The sequence below is a fragment of the Mytilus galloprovincialis genome, chromosome 10 (assembly GCF_965363235.1).
Source record: "Mytilus galloprovincialis chromosome 10, xbMytGall1.hap1.1, whole genome shotgun sequence".
Lineage (NCBI taxonomy): Eukaryota > Metazoa > Mollusca > Bivalvia > Mytilida > Mytilidae > Mytilus > Mytilus galloprovincialis.
In genome coordinates, this window is record NC_134847.1 from 28,180,221 (window position 1) to 28,208,126 (window position 27,906).

General features: G+C 32.0%; 1 protein-coding gene across 2 annotated transcripts; it reads right to left on the reverse strand.

Moving 5' to 3' along the window:
• Positions 1-255: 255 nt before the first annotated feature.
• On the reverse strand, positions 256-27,906 carry LOC143047318 (uncharacterized). Of its 2 annotated transcripts, none has more exons than XM_076220355.1 (2): positions 27,410-27,906; positions 256-3,963 (listed from the first exon to the last, which is right to left on the reverse strand). In XM_076220355.1, coding segments are annotated over exons 1-2 (3,570 nt in total). In that variant the 5' UTR covers positions 27,412-27,906; the 3' UTR covers positions 256-395. The 2 variants fall into 2 exon arrangements, with proteins under 2 accessions (XP_076076470.1, XP_076076471.1); XM_076220356.1 differs by lacking the exon at positions 27,410-27,906 and adding an exon at positions 24,733-24,793.

A 27,906-nucleotide genomic window follows, 5' to 3' on the forward strand; every position in this document is an offset into this window, starting at 1 on the left:
TGCAGTGGTCTCATGGTAGCGAGATTGCCTCTCGCTCTCTGTTTCTCTATATAACAGCACGTTTAAGATATGGTTCAGCTTTCTTGTCAGTTTAGAACAAAGCAGGGTTGATATATTCATATCGCATAAAAATGTTTAGTCCTGAGTATGTATTTAATTTACCACTTGACATTTTTTTTGTTCAAGCCATCCGTCATTGTTATAGCCATCATCAAAGATATAATAAATCTAAACCGGTAAACGATACACAAACCATAGATTTCATACATTTTAATACAAAAGTCTATAACATTGAAGTGAAAATAGAGTACTGCAAAAATAAATTGGCACATTTGGAATGGAAATTAAAATCACAATATTTAACGTTACGTACAAATATAAAAAAAATATCAAAATTACAACAACATCTTCTTTTTTGGAAGAGTGTCAATTTCCTCGTAAAGATTTACGCTGTGTAATGAAAAGTTTTCAGAAAATCTTTTTGACGGGTCGAAACTAGCCACAGATACTGGGGTCTCGTACCCCTCGTCGTCCTGCATTACACCAGAAACGGTATTTACTGCTGAAGTGTCGAGTCTCAATTTCAGCGACCGTCTTTTCCGTCTTATTCGAGGGCGTTCGGGCATGGCAAAGTATAGTTTTTCTAAAAACCAAGGATCTGTACTCTTCAGGTAAACTTTACTGTTTAAACATAATTTCAGACCAGGACCATACAGTCTTTTGTCTAAATAGCCCTTCTGAATTATAATTAAATTCTGGGCATTGTTTTTCAAAGCACTTTGATGAGCTATCTGAAACTCCGTGTTTCTCCATTCATTATTTAATAAATTGTCCGATAAAACTACGATTGTTCTTCGACTTCCTTCGATTGATCGATAAATTGTTTCGCCTATCGTTTGCATAATGGGAAATTCCCGGAAGTGAACGCACAACTTGTACCTATAAGGTTCCCCTTCTAATTTGCTGACGATTTCTTGAAAAACGAATTGTTCATCTTTTCGGCTGTATGAAATATATGCGTCATAAATTTTGCTCTCTTCCCCACCATCATGGCACATACGAAATCCACATTTTGAATAGAAAATCACCTGCAAAAATTCTCTACTCATGCAAAGAATTATGCAAGCAAGAAATATGATAAATAAAGTCAGTGCAATGGCAACAATCGATATCAAATACTGTCTGCTTCTGATCGCAGATAAAGAATCCGGTGGCGTATAATTTCCAGGACAGAGTTCATACAACTTAATGGAAAGAATTTCGAGTTCTTTCCTCTCATTTTCTTTTATCTGCTCGCACCATACGTGGTGACTGTCAGACATATTGATATTATCCGACGTAATTAGACGCTGTAAACGTGGCGTCTGATCGCAATCGCATTTCCATCGATTTCCGCTCATTCTGACATCGAAAAGGTCGGGAAGAACTTGAAATAAGCTTTCTGGTAGCGTATACAGTTTGTTATTTGCCAATGACAAATAGCGAAGATTTGGCAGCTTTGCAAACACATTATCAGAAATAAAATGAATGTTATTATTCTGTAAATAGAGAGACGTCAATGACTGTAGCCCATCAAAAACGCCATTTTTCAATCTCTGCAAATAATTGTCATTTAGATACAAATTAACGAGATCCATTAAACCAATAAAACTTCCTCTCTCAATAAAGTACAAGTTAGAATTGTTTAGATAGAGTGATTTGACATTTTGAAGTTGCACGAATGAATTTCGAGCTCTGTATAAATCTGTCATATTGTTTCCATCAAGGTACAAATCCGTAGCTATACTCGGAATGTGACTCGGGACGTCTTTGAGGTCTTCATTCGAACACATTATGTGATTTTCGTTTGAAACACCTGCTTTGCGGTAACATGTACATTGTGCAGGACACATATATCTACAGATACATCCATGATACTCACAACATACACACGTGTCTCGCCTGCAATCGTCACGATAAGAGCACAACATCATGTGCGGATCGACATTTTTCAACAAAGTTTCAGTTTCCATTTTGAAACCTTCATCGCATGTTAATAACGCCATATCGGCAATGACGTATTGCTGCTCCTCTAACGGCCAATCATTGACATGCTTTCTTAGCCACGCCAGACGACAATCGCATAAGAATTTATTCCCTCCAAATAGGAAAACTGGTGGTTTAAGTAATCTAGGCGAAACTGACAATGACATCTCAGTCAAACTTTTTAACTTATTGTTTTGTAAATTGACTTCCCTCAATTTTGGATATTCATAAAATGCATACATATCAATACTCGATATTCGGTTTTCTTTCAAGTTTAAAAATCCGACAGAAGGCGAAAACATCCCTGAACGAATTTTCTCATTTATCTCGTTATAAGACAGGTCTAGTTTAAACAGTTTCGGTAAAGGAGTAAAAACTAGATCGATGTTTTCAATGTAATTATGGTCTAGACTAATCCAGGACAGAGACGCCATGTCTTTGAAGGCATCATAACCAACAGCACTAATGTTATTATGCGATAACTGTAACATTCGTAAATTTGTCGCCTTCGTGAACACGTAATTTTGGATGTACTCGATTCGATTCCTAATAAGATTAATTCCTTCTAGTTTCTCTAATCCTTCGAACGTTGATGACTTGAACTTAGTAATGAGGTTATCTCTGAAATCCAAGATTGTCATTTTTGTCATACCATGTAAACTTGGAACACTCTCAAGTTTGTTATAGGAAATATTCAAATATACAATATCCGATGTATGCTTGAAATTATCTTCTGGAATTTCCGGTATATGATTATATGATAAATCCAATTTCCTTAACCTATCAAGTCCTCGGAAAGCAGCAATTTTAACATCAGAAATTTCATTATTTGTCAGATACAACGTTTCCAGTGCACTTTGACCGATAAATGTGTTCGTTTCAATGGTTTGAATTTTGTTGTCGCTCAAATCCAAATGTTTGATATGTTTCAGCCCTTGCAAAACGCTTCGGTCAATTCGATTGATATGGTTCTTTCCAAGTTGAAGCTCAGTTAGATTGTTCAGGTTCTGTAATTCTTGCCAAATATCGCCATTTATATCTGTATCGATAAGTCCTAGAACTTGTAACGATGACGTGAATCTGAAAAATCCGTTCGGAAGAGTTCCTAAAGGATTATTTCCTAGACCAAAAAGTTTCAGATTAGAATTATTCTTCAGCATTTCATTCGGAAGTCTAGACAGAGAGTTATTTGTAAGATCAAGCCATCCTAATCGAGGAAGAGAATCGAATGCCCCAGCTTGAATTGACCCAATTAGATTATTGGACAGGGACAGTTGCCATACATTCGGAATGTACCTTCCGAATGTTGATTCGACTTGCTTGATTTCATTTTCAGCTAATATAACATGAATAAGATATTTCATAACTCTTCTTTCCGGACAAGCTATCCCGCTTTCATTTAGTTCAGCAATATTATTTCCCGTCAAATTCAGAAACTGCAATATAGGAAGTCGGCATATTTTCGCCAACTGACGTAATCCACTATGAACGATAGATATTCTCCTAAGGTATGGCGTGTTTGCAAAAGCATCTGTATGAATTTGTAAGCTGTCGGCGTTTTCGATTGAGACTTCTTGTAAAGCTGTCAACCCAGCGAATGCATTTCTGGGAATGTATCGAAATTGACAATTTCGAATGCGAATTCCAGTGAAAGAACGTAGTCCAATGAAAATGTTGTCGGGAAGACTTGATGGTTTTGTAGAATTGCACGTGATGTATAAATTACTGGTTATATTTGTCTGTATTATAGAGAATTTAGTTTGTGCGTTAAGGACCTCCACCTTGCAGACGACATCGACAATGATTTTATTACTGTTTCTAAGGTAGCACGCGCACTCTTTAGGACACGGATATGTTGTAAGTTGTCGTTGGGAATTAACGTCTGCTGCCGACAATATGGTCGCCAGAATCACCAGAAATAATGTTGGGGTGTCCATCCTGAAACGAGAAAAACGTAAATCAGTTATACCTTTTTAAAGGCAAAGAAAGGAAAACAAATGATAAAAAGAAAAGGGAAAGGGAATAAACGACCAAGACTTCGGGATTAAACAAACCTCGATCAAATATGCGATTCAATATGCCATTTTGATCAGTCCTTCAAGCGTTTTTAGCTTATATAATATTATCAAATACAAATCGCTGAACACAATATGGAAGTTATTTTTTTATGTTTTGCGTGTTTCATGTCGTCTCCAAAATAACTAATACTGCTACTGTGTAATATGTAAAACAGATAATACTGTACGTTCTGAAAATCTTGCAATAATTGCAACGGGATGGCTTAGGGAGCTACCATTTGATTTTTATGGGGGGGGGGGGGGGTAGGATGAAATTTGAAAAAAAAAGGCAGGACAGGAGTTTTGAGTAAAAAAAAAGGCAGGATGAGCAACTTGGTAAAAAAAAAAAGGCAGTTTTGTGTAAAAAAAGTCAGGATAAACTAGTAAAAAAAAAAGGTAGGACCGAATAGAGTAAAAAATAAAAAGGCAGGACAGGGATTACAACTAAAAAAAAAGCAGGACAAAATTTTTCATCCTAGCCCCCCCCCCCCCCCCATAAAAATCAAATGGTAGCTCCCTTATGCAAAAAAAAAAAAAAAAAAAAAAAAAAAAAACACATTTTTGGTTTTGATAGCATTATTAAAAAAAGTATAACAAAAATACCGAACTCCATTGGAAAATCAAAGAGGGAGAATTCTATCAAAACTTGACAAAATCACACGTTATATATAGACTTTATCAACCAACAAAATAAATGAAATACGACTGTCATGCATGTCCAGAATCGCATTTTTACATAATTAAGTCTATTATTCCTCTGTTGCAATAGTAAATGCACATATTCTGAATGGACAGTTTTCTGGTTTAGTATTGCAAATACTTTTTTTCAAACTTTGTGTACAGCCCGTATTAAACAGAGAAGTGATCGAATTCGCGTTTCTTTACCGTCAGAATAAGTTACGTTATCGACAAACTTATTTCAGAAGTGACATAATTTAATTTTCTTCATCGACAAAATATTTCATGTACAATGTGTAAGTTTTCATTCTTTAAGTCGAAGTTTTTTTCTTTATATCGTCTATAATCTCTATACTTTCGTTTCCATGAAAAGGCAAATATAGCTTACGTTTACATAGAACAAGAACGAATTGCACTGTACATGCTGTAGTTTATACATTGTTTCTTTGAAAGTCGTTATAAAGAATTATTTACATCACTGTATACAGGTTCATTTAATTTTAGAAATAACCGATTATTTATTATACACTGCTTGCACTGTGAATATTTATGGGATTCAACACTGTAAAAGTTTTTCTTTCGTCTGATACAGAATACCCCATATCTTTTCTTTTTCATACCTATCTGTTTATTGTGTCCCCGGGATTATGTCAATCATACATTGTTGCAATACCGACATATAAAAAAGAAGATGTGGTATTATTGCCAATGAGACAACTATCCACAAAAATACCTAAATGACACAAACATTAACAACTATAGGTAACCGTACGGTTATGCGTGTACTTTGTCACAGAAAAAACTGAAATAAATTTCTTTCAAATCGAAGCAAAAAATACAAATGTACCCTTTAACATTTGAAATTTGAAATGTTAAAGACAAAATTGCTCTTTATCTTAAGTTATTGACGAATATTTGAAATTTAAACCTCTATAAGATGTGATGTACGGCATTTCATTTTATCATTGGTAATGATCCATATCTGACAGAGAAGAAATATTCATAATTCTCAGAAAGTTTTCGTAAATATTGTTAGATACCACTAATCGTTCCAACAATCAAGACATCAGAGACAAACAGGAAAAAAAATATGAAAATGAAAAGATATGACTTAAGTGTTAGCATGTTCAGGGAGACGGCACCCAATTTACAAAAAAAATAATTGATGTTTTAAGAAACTGTAGAGAACTCCACAGGTTTTCAACAAGGGTAGAATTCAAAACCTTGAATATGAAAGCCTCGAAATCCATGATACTTTTTATGTGCGGTAGTTATATCTACAAAATCCAATCATGTACACGACATATAATACATATATATTCATACATGTATATGTATATATTGGGAATTTATTTTTGTTTCCAAACAGAATTATAAGGTTATGTATAAGTGCCTACGTTCACTGCACAATTGTAAATTGTCTTCCTAACGACCAGCAAAAATAAATGGCACAAGTTCACGTAGTCATAAAAAAAAGTCGTATAATTTACGTTTGAAGTACCAATTATATATATATATATAATATCACAGTATTACATAGTATTATACTTATGGTAGACCAACTGACATTAGATTATTATTACGAGCTTACGAGCTTCAAAAGCTTGACTTAAATAAGTGAATGGTTAGGAAATCCCGTTTCCCCTGCGTGTTTTAAAAGTCAAAGACAAATGTTTTCCCTGATACAAACGTTTTAAGAACTAGCTTTGTGTAACCTATAGACAAATTCGACTGTATATAAGGAAGTGAATATGTTTACTCTGATTTGAAACTATCTTATAGAACTTGTTTTAGTAATTGAGAACCTATGTTGTTTATGGGTAATAGGTGAAATGTTGCATGACCCAACAAAATGACAGCAAACGCAGTTTTCCGGACGATTTTTATTTGTACACTGTTACGGGCTGTATGTTATATGGAGAATCGCAATATATCCGTGTTTAGAAGCAACCACCAATTTAGTAAGGTTTTAGCAATAAATACTAATTTTGCAAAAAAACTATCAGCATAATTTATTATTAAAACCAAGCAGTTGTATAGTAAGATCATATCTTACATCATATCTTACTATACAAATCCTTGTAAAAATTAAAATAAGTATAAGTATTTAGTTAAAACATACTAATCAAAATTATTAATCATTTTTATAAATTCTTTATGTTTCTATAAATTGAGTTTCATTGTTGAAATATATTTACGCTAGTATCAGAATAAATTGCGGCTTACCTCTTAAAAGAATTCCGTTATGTTAGCCACGCGATTATAAATTGAGTTTCATCTGATCTGGTATTGCAAGCCTAACGTTTTGAAGTATCTTACAGAGGCAAAAAGATTCTGAGAGAGTGAAAATCAATAACAGTTTTGTTGATAGAGATCTTAACATGGTGTCATATTTGTGTATAGTTGAAATTTTGTAATTATTTCTTGCAACATAACGCGATGCGCTTGAACGGATGCTGATCACAGCTTAAGTTAAAAAATATAACGGTAACAGACAGCTATTAACCTGGCTTTGATGTTATCTTAAATTGATTTTTCTTTATTTAATTCTGACCTAACAACAATTGATACGAGTTTTTAAAATGTATGCACTATAAATATAATTATAAAAATTGGAAATCAATCAAGTGTGAAGTCATCCAGCTGTGAAAAATAAAAACACAGACGCCAGATGATGTTTTAAAAAGAATATTAAAATAAAGCCCCACGAGAGATCACGAGATGTTTCCAATATCCGTTTTATGCATCTGTTGTGTATATTGATATTGTGTAAAATTTGTAATCTATCGAATAAGAAAATATTCATTTTCTGCATATTTTGATAATTTCAATGGAAAAATCACGTACAATTGTTCGAGATAAAAAATACATGAAAACTATTTTACTGATAACTGTATTAATATTGATAAAAGCTTAACTTTACAAGTTATAAAGATGAATACAACTATCAGATCATTTTTATGACAATATTTCAGATAAAAGATAATTTTTCCCTAGACGAAGGTTGCAATTGTATCTTTATTTGACGAAAATTGACACTCAACTGTAACAAAATTTATTGCTAAATCAAATATAATTTTAGATGCGTCAATAAATAATTTGGTTTAGCAAATAATGACTATTGGATTTTGATTTTGTCTTGAAAACAAAATTACGACATGGACAATTAGTAAAATGAAATATTTGATAGTTTGTATTTAGTTATGATTACTTTTCTTTTAGTGGTATTCGTTTCGGGTACGAATTGATTTATTAACAAAGGAATTGATGGTATGGAAGATTAAAATTAAATGTAATCTTACAAAAAATAGAGACTATCAGAATTGAAAAATTCTCATCGCAGAGATGAAACGTGATTTTTTTAACGAAAATATAGAGATATAAATTTAGAAAAAAGTAATTGCAATTGTCTCAATTTCACTCTTAAATTTTGTGTAAAAAGCTTTTTTTTTGTACACATGTTTATTGGGGGGAAAGGAAGAAAGATATGTGTGTGTGTGTGTGTGTGTTCAGCTTTCAAACGATGTGTTTATAGATGTCTATAGTATATGCATAAAAAGATTGAAATAATTATTTACAAATGCAAATTTTTTTATATGTGAAAATTCAAGTCCAACAACGTCTGTTACGGCACGACAAAACACACAAAACAAGAAAAAAATTGACCGAGAGAGTGGGTGCTCATCATTCTCATTTTTAATGTTAGAAAAAAAAAAAAAGCTGCGTCGTAACACATTCTCTTTTCGCGTTCTTTATTCAACAGGGATTATTTAAAAAAATAAATAATCGGAATTCAAAATCGTAGAATAAAGTTGGTCCAAAAAAAAATAAAAAAATGATATCACAAAACTAAACCGAGGCGTTCTCGGATAAAAAAAAGAAAGACCAAAAACAGTTTATATAATGTTTATTGGGGTATATTGTTAATTCATATCACAGAATTTTATTTACAATGTCAAAGAGTGCATTCTATAGAAAACTTTACATTCTTAGAATCTTCAATCAAATAACAGTTTTTATACAAAAACTTGAATAAAATTGAATGATTTGATCTTTAGTTGCACCATAAATTGGTTTAAAATTGAGACATAAATAGCAAAACATTCAAATACTTTATTGGTGTTTCGACTTATTCAATGAATTCCAGTAAAGAAATATAGATTTATAAAAACTTGTGTCTTTTGATGTGCATATCAGACAGTTGTCCATATAGATTTCAAGAGGACCCTAACAGACCATATATATCTTTAATGTGAACAGTCAAGTTTGATCAATCGACCATCAAAAAGTTCTATAAATAGTTACTTGTATCAATAGTCAATACAGCAAACATTTCCTTTTTAACTTTTTTGATTCGGGCGCCATTGATGAGTTTTTTGTATCTACGAAACGCGTGTCTGGCGTTAACAAATGTAGGCCTGGTATTTCTTATGAGTATATTTTGGTTACATTAAAGCGCTACTTTCAGTTGTGTCGACAAGTAGAACGGTTCTATGGCCAACTATGACATTCACGTTCGAGACAAACATCAAGGGTGAAGCTGCCATTGAAACAAAGAACCATATAAGAGAATCATCCACGAAAGATCTGGAATATGTTGCCCATCCAATATTGATCACAAAACCATGACAGGAAGACAAGATACTGATCTGCATTTGACAAAAAGGATTTCATTGTGTCCCCTATTTTTTCATTCTTAATACACGCGATCACTATTGTTATTAGTCCGTGATTACTCTGACGTCCAACGGCTGTTTTTCCACCCAGACAAGCTGACCACGGCCCCAGCTTGTCTGGCAAAACAGCCGTTGGACGTCAGAGTAGTCTAGGACTATATAGTTTATGCATAGATAGAAATGCATGTCGAAATTTAAAAAAATAAATAAACGATTAACATTTAAAATCCATAGTTGCAGAACAGTATTTGCACATTGCAATGTGTTAATTAGGATATCAACAGCTGTGTTAATTATTAAGTGTAAAATGATTTATTTTCGTGCAATGCAAATTATCAAGTTTAAATATCAAGTACTGGAATATAGATTCATCAATTTGTTTTGATGTGAAGCCATATTAAATGAAAACACTTATAGATTTGACAAAATGTGCGCGGAGGTCGTATTTGCCTAGTGCACAAGATTGAGCGATTCAATACAAAGATCTCCACTCTAAACTCATCTGCTGCAAGTTTGATCAGATGCCAGTCAATAAGAAGAAACCCATCAAATCGACAAATCATTAGGAGCTTGATAGAAAACGTTTCTGACAGTGATTGAAGGAAAGAAATGTTGAAGGTTGGGGTGGTTGGAAAGTTATAATTACATATATTTTTTGAAATCTTTGTTTTCCCCTGATAGAGGTGGATAATTACCCTAGAGCGTATACTCAAGGAGGTTATATAACCTCCTTGGTTTACTATACCAATAGCGAGATTTACAACTACTAATTTTAGACCCCCTTTTCTATTGTTCCGTGTAGCCTGTATTTCAACGAAACACGTGACGGTGGCTTGATGAGGGATCGACCACCCTCTTATTGAATCCGCTTAGAGAAGCGAGTTAAAACGACTTTCGTATATTCTTAGTTATTATATAACTATATTTGTTACTGTTATATCTACTACTCGTATTTAAAATTATTACAAAGATCTTGAATATTTGGAACGCTTACTTCTATGAACAATTAATACAACTTTAACCATAGTCACAAGCATTATGTAAAAAGAAGGAAAAAAGAATATCTTGACCCAAAGAAAGGTATATATATATATATATATAAATATTGAAAAAAAGTTAAAATAGCTTACTTCAATTTAAAGAACCTCATCGCTATATGAGTATACATGAGTATTTAATGATAATTATAATATGCGAAAGGGTGGGGGGAATGGCACGATTATTAATATTCGAAAAAAATATAATTTTATTCACATGTTTATTCATAAATTTTTTATAAATTACTTATTTCTTTTTCAATTGGAAATACTGCTATTTTTAAATTTCACGTGTAATATATTTATCATATGTATTTCTCTCTATTAAAACGTCATTTAATGTTAAAACAAAGCATTGGAGTCATGTGCATCTAAAAGTTTCAAATGTTCTGCTTCTTTGGGTTTGTTTTTTTTTTGGGGGGGGAGGGGGGCTGTAATGACTGATATACATGGTCAAATATCAGTATTGTACCATTAAAAAAACAACAAATAAAAGCTAATTAATAATTTCATTTTGGTCTATATTCATGTTGTAAAATTGTTAATAGATATAGGAAGATGTGGTATGAGTGCCAATGAGACAACTCTCCATCCAAGTAACAATTTATAAAAATAAACCATAGGTCAAGGTACGGCCTTCAACACGGAGCCTTTGCTCACATCGAACAGCAAGCTATAAATTGCCCCAAAATATTTAAATATATCAATTATATATACTTTTTAACATTAACACTCCATTTTATCCAATTTATGATTTTGATCCTTTCCCATGAATGTGAAGTGAAACAGATACTAGAACATTATCCTCTTCCGAACTTCGTAAGATCGGCATTATCCTCTACAGTGACAGTGACTAATGTCATTTTTTTAATACATGGCCGTATTAATGCCTTCTACTTTAATGGCTATTATGCGGAGGTTAAAGTTCGTCTATGAAATGTAAAACTTGCTTTCACCCAAACAAAACACTGTCTTTAATTATGAAATACTGCGACAAATGGCCGGACGAGTTTATATTTATGGTCAGTGGTCAATGTCAACAAATTAGCTCGTTTGTCAAATTTGATTTAAGCTTTTCCATCACATGTTACACATCATCTGTAATTGAATCCTCCCATTTTTCAGCTACATTTGTCCAATAAACTCTAAGGGTACCTAAAACTACAGGGAGATAACTCTGTAAAATCCGCTGAACGTTTAATTACGATGTGTTGTTAAGGGAATATTAAGCTTCTCAATGATCAAAATTAGTGTTTGTCAAACTGCTATATAACCAGTGTATTTTTTCTGATAACATGGTTGGTTAAAATTTTTTGAATTTTTATTATATTTATGTCAAATTAGGCTCAAAGTAAATACTTTTTTTTGCAAAAATTTTATGAAAAACAAACGAGCCAAATTAATTTTAGAGAAGTGTTGGGTACCACCTTAAGATGATATACTGAAAAAAACATTTTTTTTTTGTATTTCAACTAGTAAAAGTTTTTGTTAGGGTTTATTAAAGGTTATTTTTGCCCTAGCAAACTTAATGTTACCAGCGGCGTGATTATAAAATAAATTTTTTTTCCACCACTGTTTTTATAACTGTCTTCCCAACATTATCAACTTCTTGCAAATATAATGTATCAATATTATAGTATACTTAAAAGTACCTGCACCCATAACATTCATTGACAAATGACAAATCATTTTAAAAGATCTTCTGAAATAGCTATTATAATACAGATGCTGGATAAAACAAATGTATATTTTTATACAGTTTTGTAAACGAGGTTAGTATTTAGTTTCTTCAATCTTGATTTGACTGTTCAAAAAATAAAATACGATTTTACTATTTGCTTTTATTCTTAATAAGCCTGCCAATACCGTTATATCAAAATTGCCCTTAGATATCCAAAAACCCTTAGTTCGGTCAATCATGTAATTTAAAACTTTGAATAAAATATACTTACTTCGTAGCAAATGAAAAGCTAATAATTTCCAAAATGACATTGTCGTTCACTAGACCCTTCTTTGCAAGGAACCAAAGTCAAATTCGGATGCCATGCAGTAACAAAGGACTGCCTTAAATTAATTTATGAAATACTGGGACACATGGCAGGACGGTTTATTTCTTTGGTCAACGGCCAATGTCAACAAATTCTCTTATTTGTCAAATTTGATTTCAGCTTTTCTGTCATATTAACTGTAATTAGATGCTCGCATTAGGCTACAAACATCTTGGTATAATATTAGTGAAATGCAATCCTTTTAACTGGTGATTTTTAGATTAAATTTTAAGACTGCTTCACCTGGCATTCATTTTGAACGTCCGAATCTAATAAACTATTTTTTTTAATAAAATTTAAAATATTTTGCTACATGTATATGAAATTTGAAGTTTTTTTGTTTTTGTTCAAGTATAACGCAGCTTTATGTACAACGATGCAATTATTTCAATTAACCAATTCTTTTCAGTATCATTATTGGGGTAAACGTATGTCTACAATCCTACACATTTTTGTAAAAAAATATTAATTCGTCAATTCGGAAATAGACTGTCATAGTTCAATTCTAGCTTAATTCAAATATTTATTGATTGATTGTTTTGTTTGCTAAACATCTGGTGGCAAATATCTCATACAAATTCAAGACGAAAACATTTAGTACAATACATATAGCTAGGTTTTGCCAAATAGGTTTACCGAAATGAAAAGCGGACAATTTGGACTGGAACTGCATGGAAAATCATCCGCCTAATGGGATCATTGGTTTTGATAAAAAAAAATATTTTACCTTGCAACAGGACATCTATCGAATCCTAAGACAATTATTGTAATGATTCTTTAAAGGGTAGAAAGTTAGGCATGCGAATTAAATTTCTCATCAGAATCAACGTCCTAGTTGCGACAGGGCGTGCTGGTGTATTTAAACATTCCACACAGACAAATGGATGCTCCATTTTAGTAAGGATTCTTACTGCCTGGGGAAGGGGTGTTCATTGCTGACCATATTTCTATTGCTTATCGAAGTAATACTGTATCATAAATTTGAGAATCGAAATGATAGGGAATTTGTCAATGAGACAACAATCCGACGTGAGAGCAGAAAACAACTAATGGGTCTTAAACATAGAGAGAAAATCCCACATTCGGAGGCTGGGTTCATAAATGATTCTTGAAATCTGTATTTTTCTTACAGCAATATTAGGCAAATGAATATATCCCCGCTGCTTGATACAAACTTATCATTTACTGTCCAATGCTATACGAAACCTGTTAATCTACAGCTAAACTAGAGCACAGAAAACAAACATCGAAACATAATAAATGCCATCAACGTCCTGAATACATATTCGTTATTCATTCGTCTCAACTCGGCCGATTCCGTACCCTCAGAAAATGGAGAGTAGCGGATTCTACCGAGGATTGCCGAATGGTTCGGTATTAATAATGCAATGAACCTAAAACAAGTAATAAGTGTTACATTTATCGGAAAAGACAAAAAGAGCCAATACCTGCGAATGATATCCATGACTGATAATTATATCCTGGCAAATTAAGTTCTAAAGCATATCCTTCATCATGTGTGGTAATATACATATGAACGGCATGTTGTTTCTTAAGTTATGATAGTCTGGAAAGCGAGGGTAGAGAGTACATTTCTGTATAATTTGATTTCAGGGATATTTTTTTTGCATTCATTATTCTGTATAAACCCAATCCAAGCACAAAACTTAAAGAAAAACAAACATATGTGTAAAATAAAACACAAACTTATTAAATACACACGTTAATAATTGTGTACGCCAAACGCGTGTTCGGTCAACAATGAGGCGCGAATGAAAAAAAGTAAAAAGGCTAAGTAACTTCTCATTGGTTTTGCCAAATAAAGCTGAGGTGGTCGATAATTTACTTGTTTTCTAAGTGACTTCTGATATCATGTAAAATCTAAATTCCCCATTTTCGTGTTTTACAAATTGAAACTCTTCTTAGAGGTCTCTTTATCATATGGGATTTTAAATGCAAAACATTAAAACATCATGAATAATATCTAAAAAAAGATCGAGGCATACATATTTTAGTATACATCTGATAGTGGTAGGCATACATATTTTAGTATACATTTGATAGCGTTCCAATTTACACTATGAATGTCAGCTTATAACTAATACATGACCATCTCATAGCTTGTCATTTTAAGTATTCTAAATATCCTTTGTAATTTTATTGCTCTTCAGTGGTTTAAAATGTCTTCGTAGTTTATTACTTTAGTGCATTGCTTTATCGGTGCAGTGTTATTGGTATACGGATAATATTGTTAAATCTTATTTTACAGAGTAATCCAGAAGTTAAAGACAAACCCAATTTCTCTAAATATCAAAGATTGAACATCGCTTTTCAATATAATAAATGTTATACAAATATAAGTAAAAGATGTGATATCATTGTTAATTCGAGACACTAAACAATTCAATAAAGTACGTGTTTGTAAGCAACTTTAGCCGGCTACTGTAGGGACCTTCGACAATTTTGCATAACACATACGGGAAATTCATTTATTGAAAGTGAGGTCAGATAAAAAGGCCATGACATGACAAAAATGGGAAACAAGTCACAAGATGATAAACAAAAAAACAGATCTTACAGATAGCCACCAACGACAACAACTGAAATGCTGTCTTCCGTCTTTGAACAGGTATAATAAACATGTGGCAGGTTAAGCGAATGTGCGAGTGCACAGCACAACGTAAGAACAAAAAGATCTATTTCATCATCTATTCATTTTAAGGTTAGTTTACATGTAACTGAGGTGCAGATAATTAGTCAGCTGTTTAACATAGTTTCGTCTTGTTTGACACTAAGCAGAAGCGTTGTCCGCTTGGTTGCGCTGGATGAATAGATACACAGACACATCCGTTTGGTTGCGCTGGATGTATAGATACACAGACACGTTCGTTTTGTTGCGCTGGATGTATAGATACACAGACACGTCCGTTTGGTTGCGCTGGATGTATAGATACACAGACACGTCCGTTTGGTTGCGCTGGATGTACAGATATACAGACACGTCCGGTTGGAATTAAATCGCTAAATCCGATGCCATGTTTAGGCAGCTGCTATGTCCCTATCTCATCCAAGTATATGTTTTAATTTTAAACGCACAAACAAAGAAAATGCTACCGTAATATTATTTTTCATTTATTTTAATATAAGAAGAGTTTGTTCTGTTTAAAGTTCAAACAAAAACAACATTAATTTTACGTTTTTTTTATGTTTGTAAAGTTTAGCTTTATTTAATATACACTTTTTATTCATCTTGTTATCAGAGTATAACATGGCATAATAGTAAATAATTTGCTTGAAGCTAGTTATTGATCCATTTCAATACAAACAAACTTTGTAGGACACGGTTCATTCGAGGACACATTTGATTTTTCAATATTACAGTTACGCCTGCATTGAAAGGAGAAATGTGTGGACGTGTGCGTTGAAGAGACAAATTATTCCACTTGACAAATTTTATTGCAATCGGTCCATTGTAACTATTTGAAACACAAAGGTGAATCTTTGAATTTTCAAAAATAAAAAAGGTTAATAAATAAGTCGAAATTAGGAATAATAATGAATATATAAGCAAGTGCAAAAGATAAAAATCTGACACATTCAATAAAACATGAGTCACAACTTTACATTAATCATGAAATTTAAAATTTGATTACCAAGGATAAAAGCCCGCATCTTCGTTGTAAAATGGGTCCTCAATGAAACAGTTTATTTCTAATTTAACACAATTATGAGGGGCTGTATTGGGAGGGGGTATATAATACGGGACCAATACTACAAAAACAGACCATAATAATAAAGAACACAGAATAGTCTGCAAAAAAAAAAACCCAGCAACAATAGAGAACATTAATGGAGTAATTAAGTATATAAAGAATAAAGAGTATTGAGAAAATAAAGTATGGAGAATTATGAAAGAAATATAAAGTATAATAGTGAAAATTGATTTAAACACTAAAGAAATGAAGGACCCTCATCTGAAACCCTCAACTGTATATGTCTTCATATTGCAAGTGTTCTTTCTAATATACTTTTCGTGTTTTTGTGACTCGAAGATCAAGAACATTTGATTGGGATTTTTATAGCTGACTATGTGGTATGGGCTTTGCTCATTGTTGAATGCCGTACAGTGTCCTATAGTTGTTAATAGCTGTGTCATTTTGGTCTGTTGTGGACAGTTGTCTCATTGGCAATCATACCACATCTTCTTTTTTATATTGTCCCCTTCTAGTAAGACTTATTCGAAATTGAGCCTGCCTGCATAGACAAAAAGTTGAAAAGTTGAAATGCTCAGGCGCTTAAATTTCAATAAAGCCACGTTTCGATTGGACGGACCAATTTCTGGTATAGTTAGTGAGTTATTCATATTCAAATAATTACATAAGATGTATATTTCATTATAATACTTTATTCTGATTGGCTAACTGCACATGACAACTTTTCATTCATGATAACACGTGGTCCAACAATAAAGTGCACTTGTGAATTAAATAAAAAAATATATAAAATTCGTGTTTTCATGATCATAGCTAAAAAATGTAATTATAAGTATTGAATGCTTCTTTTTGTAACTTTATAGGGTTGTAAAAGCGTTGACCGTGCGCACATTTTTAGAATGAAGCGCTTCATACAAAATGTACTTCGGTCAACGCTTTTACACCCCAATAAATTTACAAAAAGAAGCATTCAATTCTTAAGTAGCATCAAATTACTCTTTGAAAAATAAAAACCAAAAACATATATTGTCAAGGACGATTGGAATCATCATTAGTCAACGGATGTGTATAAATGACACATGATTACTGTTTTTTCCGTTTAAGCACACATATATATAAAAGCTTTTAACATAATAGATTCAAAACAAATCAAATCGGATATTACTATTATGAATAGTTTGTTTCTAGTATCTTTTGTAGGAATTTTAAAATACGAGCAAAATACCTAATGTAAAATCAATAGCTAAATGAGTTTCAGAGCAGTTTCATTTGTTTAAAATCGTAAATAATTGAAATTCTACTTGTCGGATACAATTTCATGATCTGACTGTTTCCGCTTCTATGTTAATAATTTAAGTCAGACAGTGACTATTGCTCGACAATTTGTTTCAAACAGAACTGTGATTCTGTTTGAGAGCAAAACTAGAATATTCAGAACTTCAATAAAAAAATCAAAGCATGGAAATGAAAAGAATATATTAATGATCGAATTACATTTTCTTATGTGGTATGATGTAATATGTCTCTGATCCCCCTTTATTTAAGCTAATACCACGTTTTTATTTTTATTTGTATTGTGTTAATTAAATCTTTTCAAACCTTTTAAGACCTCCTTGAAACCAAAACACAAAGTGATGCACGGGAACACACACAAACTTAATATTTCATTTGTTCAGTTTATGATTCTTTTTTCCATTAAAACTATTCTTATGCAATCACTGCACAACAGTATTAAAAGTGCATTTGATTTGATAGTATTATAATGTGTGGGACTTAGATTCAAATGATCCCTTTCCAAATTAAAAAAAAAAGAATTCTTTTGTAATACTATATTTCTTATTGTTCTCGGATCATCAAAAACATATACAAACAAGCGAATACAAAAACAAGGAAAACACATATTTGGCCTTCATTCAAACGTTAATATAAAATATAAAATACGCTTGCAGTTAAATGAAGTGAAATATACTTCCACGAACTTGTCTTAATTTGTCCTTAGTGTCGACGAACGAGGCTTTTAATGATGTTAAAGCATAATATAGTTGACTGTTCCTTATTAAAGCAGTATTGTAAGTTGATACTAATGGGCTTGCTTGCGGCTTATCGATACATTTCAAAACAAAAACAAATTTTCAAGTTCAATTGAGGACAAGCTGTTGTTGAATATTCAGAAACAAATTTAGACAAGACCTGTGTTTCAATTATGTTTTTAACATGTGTATAATATTCGATAAAAATATAACTATTTTTGCTTTATTATCATTACATGGCATATCTTAATTATATAAATATAGAAAATCAATGACAAAAAAACAATATTTTTTTTATCGATAACATCAGTATTTATCAGTTAAGCTTTTCTTTGTGCAACAAAGCAAAGAACATTATATTGCAATCCTCTATCTGGTTGCATCTTCTTTCGATTCAATTTTGATCAAGATGTAGCTATAGACGGGTAAACGTCAATAAAATAGCAAACACACGACACATATTTAGATGTCAACATATAGTTTGTCATCAGAACATTAAACGCCAAGATTTTTGACTATACAAATGGTAATCAAACGCCAAAATTCCTGCAAATAGCAAACCCATACCACAATCTGGACATACGTTTTTTGTCAATAGATATGCTGTAAACATACAAGTAAAAAAACCGTACCAAACTCCAAGCTTAATTCGAAAAAGGGAAAACTGTCCATAGGTTTATGTGACAATAATTGGAATTCGGCAGACAAAAATTGACAAAAAGACATCGATCGACAGAACATTAATAAAAGAACAATACATTGTATATAATTAAAAAATAATGAAACAGGATTCATAAAAAACACTGGCTAACAACATATCAAAACAATCGCCAACAACTCACTTATCGGGAAAGAAATCCGAACCAATAGTAACTAATTAAAAACGAATACTAAAGAAAAAAACATAGTCCAGATACATTTTTAGCATGACTGCAAACCTGCAAGGTTACACCTTTATAAAAGACAGCGAAACTGTGTTTGTGGATCTATCGGTGCGGACAACTTTAATAAACCAGGGGCCGTGTCAACGAAGCTGTCCTAGGACTAAGACATGTCTTATGATGGTCTTAGGACACGTCTTAGTCCTAAGTCGGATTAACGAAAGTCTCCTAAAATAAGATATGTCCTAAATTTGGTCCTAAAGTTAGGATATACAATTAGGTATCTTAGGATAGTCCTAAAGGTTACATCGTCCTAAAACGTAATAAAAACAACAAATATGGCATAAACTCAATACTAAAAATACTAATACACTATTAAACTATCATTAGATAAAATTAATAAAAAAAAAATTGCTTAATGTTTGTTAAAGATTTAATTGTATTATATTAAATTATTTCGTGATGCCTTTTTTGAACCTAAACAATACTATCATCATAAGCAACATATTTTCAAATATGGGAAAAAGTTTACTTCTTTTTTACCTAATCCTGATTCGATACATGTAATGAAATCGAGTGGACCTAAGGACAAAACTAGTTTATGTACCAAAACGAATATCACAAAGTTTTGTGACTATTTACTTTTTTTTCATATTAAATTCATTTATATCTTTTATCATATTTAATAATGTATTTATTAGTATTCCGTAAAAAACTTCATCCTCCCTCTCTTTACATATACGTTCTAAAACACAATTCAATCTATGTCATACAAATCTCTACATATATTTTCAATTAAATAAATGTGTTAGGATGGTCCTAAGACCACCGTAGTTAGGAATGTCCTAAGACAGCTTTATTTGACATCCTAAGACATGTCTCAGACAAGTCCTAAGACCATCCTAAATAATGTCCTAAGACCTATCTTAGGACATGTCCTAGGACACTTTCATTGACACGACCCCAGTGTTACACTGATCAAAGAGCTAATGTTTATTTAAGATAATTTAGCTGCTTCATACTACTTGCGTTATTTGGTATTATTTGGTCTTTCCAATAATTGATTTAACGAATAGCAAACTCAAATTTATGTCTGAAGAAATGTCAAACCATGTCCGTTGAGATTTCATAATTTAAAAGAAATGTCAAAATTTCAATTTACGTCCAATTGCATTAGCATTTTCAAGCGCAATATTTATTTCTTTGCGAATATTATGTAATTTAGAATTGTGCAACAGGCAATAACTATTTAATCTATTTCATGGCTTGTCATTTATAGTTCATCAATTTCCGCCGTTTCTATAATATTTTATTACATCTGAACATTAATATTACTTTTTATGAAACTTGTGATGTTTTTGTTACATTTCCGGATCTTCAATATATTTCATTTTATAGATTTGCATAAAGGAAACGGAAAGGCGTAAATCAGGCAAAATTCATTGATCATGTCAGCGAGTGTGTTTTAAATGACATTAGAATCAAAGAGAAATTAAAGAAATGTTTTTAAAGGAATCGATGACTTTACCGAAACTAAAGTCAATATTTCCTTTGATGCCCTTACAATCTTGGCGTAACAATATGAATTTTTAAACATTGCGTTATTTAATGCGCAATACATCAATCTCAAGTTAATATGTCTGTTCAAAGTCAAGAAACTCGACAGTACAGTATTTGTATTTCGTTATATCTCACCGCTTTTGTACTTTAACAGAAGATGATGATGATGTAAAATCAGTGTTATAAAAATAATAAGACGTGGCATGATTGCCAATGAGACAACTTTAGATCTCCACCAGAAACCAAATATGACGTAAAGGAATAGGAATGATATGTCACCTAAACAATAAGCAAAACCAATACTTCATAACAAGCTATAAAAGGCCCGGAATAAAAGGTGTAAAACAATGCAAAAGAAAAAACTGACATAGTCTTTTCAATTCATTCATAACTTTATTATTTTCCCTTATTATAGAAATGGCTTTGGAAACTCTGGGTAGGCTCTGTAAAAATGCTCACACAATGTTTCCATACTAGTGGATTAAGAATTTTAATCACAGATCAAATCTAAACATGTATTTTTATACTGTCAAAAATCGCATTTTGACTTTGACCCCTACCAGGAATGTTTTGTTCTCGAGTTGTCTAATTCATGTTGGACTGGCATACTCCTATTGTCACTTTAATTTTTTAAATAATTTTGCAATCACTTGCTTATGTTATGCTATTGTCTTCTGTAAAGGCCAAGAATGACCTAGATACACATCCGGTTGGAACGCCTATGGTACTTTATTTGACCATATCAAGATAAGAGATCTTTAGATCATTCAAGATCACAGAGGTTTCCTTAATGCATACAATACATAAATTTGAATGAATTGAAGCAATTATATTGTTATATTTGAAGTACAATCATATGTAGCTCTTCAAAAGAACGTTACGTTTCCTTCACATTATACCAATAAAAGGCAATTGAAGCATTACTTTTAGAATTAGAGACAACAGCCATTATAGTTATCTGATGTTCAAATCTTATAAATCTATTTACTAAAGAAGATTATAAATTCAGGGAAAAATTCTAAAACTGAGGAACTCTAAAAACAAAATGAACTGATTGCCTGAGAACGGCGACTGTATATGCTATAGTGTACTAACTGCACTGTTTGTCGATACTTAGTTAGTGATGAAAAGTAATTTTGCAAATATAAAACCATCATACCCTCAAGCATGCATGTAACAGTTTGTTTCGTAAATAGCAGAAATAAATTACATTATGCATTCCTTGCAGGTGAAACTGTTTGTAAAACATGTTTAAATGCTACTGATGCTTTAAAGCTTTATAGTACTTTACATTAAAACTTGTTGGGGGAACACTTTGAAATAAAAACAGATTTTGATTTATACTTTGTGCTAAAACTATAAATAGAATATTTCCATGGCTGCACTATAAAAGGTGGGGGGAGGGGGGGGGGGGCGACGATTGTAATAATGACTTAAACAATATTGGTGAAACATGTTTAAACCAATTTGAGTAGTCCAATACAAAACAAAAATATTGTTCATGGTTGAAATGGTAGACATTGTATTCAAAGGTTCTACCACTCATAGAAATTTTATCAGATTTTTTAAATTTAATCAGTTGAAACCTCTTCATGACTTAATGTTTTGTTCGTTTTTTCAAATGTTCTTTTATCAGGATCACAAGACGTAAAACTTGATATGACTATATACCATGTATTATACTTAGGAACAAAATTTGTTTAGACAGGTTTTCGGTTCATGCAAGATTCGGTTTAGAAAGGTTACACTGTTCATTCAGTTACTCTTTTACACTATATAAATAACACCTAGCTGAGAGGGTGATAGAGCATATTGTTACCCCAAGAAAACATTGTCAACCGCGGCGAAGCCAAGGTTGACAATCCTTTTACGAGGGGTACCAATCTGCTCTATCACCCTCTCAGCTATGTGTTATTTAGTTTATTATACTGAATGTCCTATCATTATTGTCTTTTACAGATTTATTGTATTTTAAAAGTATTTTCTATGACGTCACGTGCATAACTCAACGTTACGGGTATTATAAAAAAACCCAGCAAAAGTTAAGTAAGATGTTTTTTTTTTATTTAGACAGTCAAATAATAAATTCCGAGCAAAAAACGTAGAACTAAGCATTGTATTTAATTACTTAATGTAAATTCGATTCATTTTCCTTTAAATTTTCGATTTTTGATTGGTCTAGACGAGAGGGTAACATTAAAAAAAGTGTCACCCTCTCAGCCATGTGATTGAGTAAATTAACACCCTCGTATTAGCCAATCAAATCATGGCATTTTAACGTGAAGTATAATAAAATATGATATTGCATTACTTATCATTTCCATAATTTACGATAAAACTTGCAACAACATTACTGAGGTGCTACCAATATACATGTTAGTTGCTAACAAGGAGGATCAGCACAAGTAATTTGCCTCAATATACAGTATATTTTTGTTAAGGTTTATAGAACACGTTGCCGAATAGATTGTGATAATCAATAACATACGATCTGATGATGTGGGGAATAATCGAAGTCATGTGCCGCTCTTGACAAAAATTTCAGAGAGATAAAATTAAATATCAAAGATAAATAAGAAGATGTGTTATGAGAGCTTATGAGACAACTCGCCATCCAATTCACACTGAGTAAAATTAAACAAATATAGGTAAAAGTACGGCCTTCAACATGGAGCGTTGGCTCACAAAAACAAGCAAGCCATAAAGGGTCACTGTCCAAAATGACTAGCGTAAAACAATTCAAACAGAAAAACAAACGATCAAAATTGAATGCACATTTTTTCAAGCTGGTGGTTGTTAGATTAAAATGAGGACGAGACAACACAGCCAAACGATTCACATTATAATCGAGTAATCGCATATTCTTCAAATGATCGATTGAACCGTTAATCGGTTTTTAATTTCATTTAACGACACTAAAGTGTAACTATGGTTGTTTTTGTCCAGACAATTCCCATAGAACGCGATTGTCTAATGATGGCTACAATTGATACAATTTAAACGAATTACGCTCGGTTTATAGTGGGAACTGGTCCAATTTCAATATAGAAATTCTAACAAAATATTATAAAAAAATCGTCATTCATGACAAGGCATATGGTCAGAGTTCTCAAACACCCTAGTAAATGTACAATCTAAATGTTTCCCTTTATTAACACATTTTGAGACGACCTTTGAGACTCTTTTCAATGCACATCCCTGTCTGATATCTAGACATGATTCGTCGATTGTTTTAAACTAAACTTCCAGTGACAAATATTTCATATATCGCCCCGAATAACACATTATCGATAAATAATACAGGTAAATTATGCAAAGTGGGTCCACTGGAATAAACGTTGGACGTTAAGCCTCTAATTGAAAAGAGAGTAACCATGTTCGTCAGGGTATATTTTTTTTCATTGCATCGGCCTTCTTTAAACAAGCAACCAACGAGGCATTTGGAAGTTTTCATCTTCACCATTCCAACAAGTCGTGACTGTGTATTTATACATCCCTCAAAGCCAATACCCTTCCCTCCCTCATTGGCATTGCTTGTACTGCCAGAACAAAAGTCGAGGTTACCATATTAATATACCATGCACAGTCAACCCTTGATATAAAGCAAACAAGATTTATATAGTTCACGGTTATGAAATAAAGCGTTTGTGACTTCAAAGTCAGATGCGCTGTCAAGTTAATCAAGTAAGATAATGTAAACATCATACAAAAACAAAAACTAACTTCAAAGCCTGATACGGAAAGTAAAGCAATAAAGTTAACCTATTAAAATTCCATTATCTTTGAAATGAAGAATCTCTTCTTCAAGGTGAAGATACATTACGTAATACTATCTTTTAGAAGCACGTGGTAACGATCAATTATCAACCATTTGCATTTTCAGGTAAATCATCTCAACAAGAGACATAGTTTCTGCTTCACGTTTTGTAAACATGGAATAGTTTGTTTGTTCTCTAATATAAAAGCTGGAAAGTGTCGAATTTTCAAGTGTAAACATCCTCCAGATTAAATAATTTGGCAAACTTACCTGAAATTTAAGTCAATTATGTTTGCATCGTAAAATTGTTTTTGAACGACTGATAACCTGTTATGTTATAGACTTTCCTGTGAGGAAGTTGTGTAACAGCTTGGTTAAAAATGTACTACATATATATTATAAGGGTAAATCATATTATCGACATCTTGAAAAAAAAGAATAATTATAACGTTTTTATTGTCAGAGTTCATTAGTTTAAGGTTAAATATAACTATTTAATAAGCTAACTATAATGCATTAGAGATATAACCGAAAGCTCAACGTTCTAACAGAAAAAAGAAGAAAGCGGAGCATTTTACATGGACTTGCCGGAATTTGGGGAATAGTCTGATTTATTCAGAATTAGCTGCAAGTATTTGTCTATTAGTACACCAAGACAGCTGTCTGTACATATTCATATTGAACAAAATTTATGCATTAAATACACTGTGACAGATTCTATGTCGTCTGGGGGACAATAATGATTTTTGTGGTTTATTGAATTGTTTTAACGTACGTTATTGAAATTTTAAGACGAAAGATTCTATTTATCATTTATCCGCTCTAGACTATAAAAGCACACAAAATGCAAAAATATTTTATCGAGCACATGCCTTGTTAACTGTTTATTTCAGACTTATTATAATTTTGATATACGTTTAAGTATGTTAAACTTGGCATTGCACAAGGTCATGTTTTTCTCTGGCTGTTTATGACGTCTTTACACTAAATCCATTGGATGTTGGATGTGTACGGATTGATAGTTTAGTCTTAGATTCATGATTTTTTATTAGTTGTTAGTGGCTTTGAACTAGCTGTTAGATAACTGCGAGTACTCTCAGATCTGTTTATTGTGTCGGGATGTATAACCCGCCCACGCCCACTTGTATTTTTGTCCATCTGATGAGTTAAGCCTTTTTCAACTAATTTTTTTATAGTTTGTTCTTATGTTGTACTGTTATACCACTGTCCCAGGTAAGGGGGAGGGTTGGGATACTGCTAACATGTTTAACCCCGCCACATTATTTATGTATGTGCCTGTCCCAAGTCAGGAGCCTGTAATTCAGTGGTTGTCGTTTGTTTATGTGTTACATATTTGTTTTTCGTTCATTTTATTTTTTACATAAATAAGGCCGTTAGTTTTCTCGTTTAAATTGTTTTACATTGTCTTATTGTCTTATCGGAGCCTTTTATAGCTGACTATGCAGTATGGGCTTTGCTCATTGTTGAAGGCCGTACGGTGACCTATAGTTGTTAATGTCTGTTTCATTTTTGGTCTTTTGTGGATAGTTGTCTCATTGGCAATCATACCACATCTTCATTTTATATAAATTAAATATGAGAATTTGAGTCAAATCAGTGAACATAAATTTGTCAGCTAATGTCCCTTTAATGCATCACATTCTCCTAATTTTAATAAAAGTTCTTTAAATTGGAATATGAAACCTTGAACTTTTGGGAGACGAGTTTAATGAAAATACAGTTAAAACCCATAATATGATTCCATTACTAAAATGTTTCCCACTGTTACCAGAATGATAAATTCAAACATATTAAAATATCAAATTATCAAAATTGCTTGTGACATTTCTATAATGGCAATCAAAGTTCGCTTCCGGAATAAGTGCTCGTGAAAATGTCAGAAAACGCATCCAATTTTGATCATGGTGACATATGCACTTTATGATTTATGCTAAATTACTGAGAATTTCCGAACTAATAGCGTTGAATGAGTTATTATGTATTTATTTAGACATATTTATAAATCTAAGGAGACATAATAATATACGTCGACTACCAGCCTATAATAGGATAAGATAATTAGGTTCTCTATTTGAACAATTTATATTTTAGCTAACCTTTTTCTCTCGTGATTAGCCGCGGGATGAAACCTGATTAAATATCTTACCATTTTTACTTATATATTAATATATGAGATATCACTGGATGGTAAACAAATAAACAATTAAATTAATTCTACGTGCCCCCGCCCCTTCCCAAAAAACAAATCACAACAAAATGGTGACACAAATCTATATAGTCCGCGCATAAAATATAACTCTTCGTTCTTGTTAAAGTCAAAATTATAGCCCAATTTATGCTTTAGATTTAGTAAAAAAAAGTTTTATAAAATACAAAATATCCTATAACATATGTATTCTTGAAACATTCAAAAAAATATTAAACGATAAACTAAAAGACATGATTAAAGAGGGTTTTGTTGATTCAAGTTAAGGCCCTTCAAGTCTTAAATTTTATTTCTCATACACACATTTATAATGTTCTTTTTCCACACTTTTAATTCTGAATATTCGAATGTGTTAAACCTATATTTGCCACTTCATAAATATTTGTAGCAAAAAAATGAACCTATAATGATTTAATGAATATATGCAAGTGACAGCATTTAATGCATAAACCGTTTATAACTACACTCCATTACAGTCATTTTCCTTTACAATTGTATATCAAATGCGAAAGATTAATAAAATAGATCGTATAAAATATCTGCATAACATCTGCAGACAGTTTTGTAAAATTTAATTACAACATCATATTTATTGCAAACTTTATTTTTTACTTTAAACTCGGCAATTAAATATAGTATCTATTTTTTCATTTTTATAAAACTTTAAAATGACATATTAAGAAGTAAAACATATTATAAATGTACTTTAACATAACTTACATGTATTTCTTTGTGATATTCTTACGACGCAACTTCCATTCTTAGCAACTACTTGACAACTGTCGTCTGCGCACTGTATTAAAATCCAGATTAAAGTATTCTAAAGTCGCTCGTCATCATCTGAAGATGTCTCTTTGTCTGGATGAAAAAATAACACATCATCGCAATTTGACTGGTAAAAAATCAATCTCGGATAGCTCTCTCTAATTTTTGCCATAGCATGTGTATTGTTTGATCGTGAGAAAAAAAGCACACCCAATATTGCTCCCTTTTTCCTTTCGGAATGCGTCAATTAGTGATTCATTTAATAAAATAGGACACACATAATGTTTAAGAAGATGAAACACTTAAGAAAGTTTAAAGATGTTCGTTAAAATGATGCCGTTTCTTATTTACGTCTTAGTTTCAGTCGACTTAGCGCAATTAACTAAGCACTACATTTTCTTTTAACCGTATTCATCAATGAAAGCTAGCTTAGCGTTTTATGTTATGTTTAT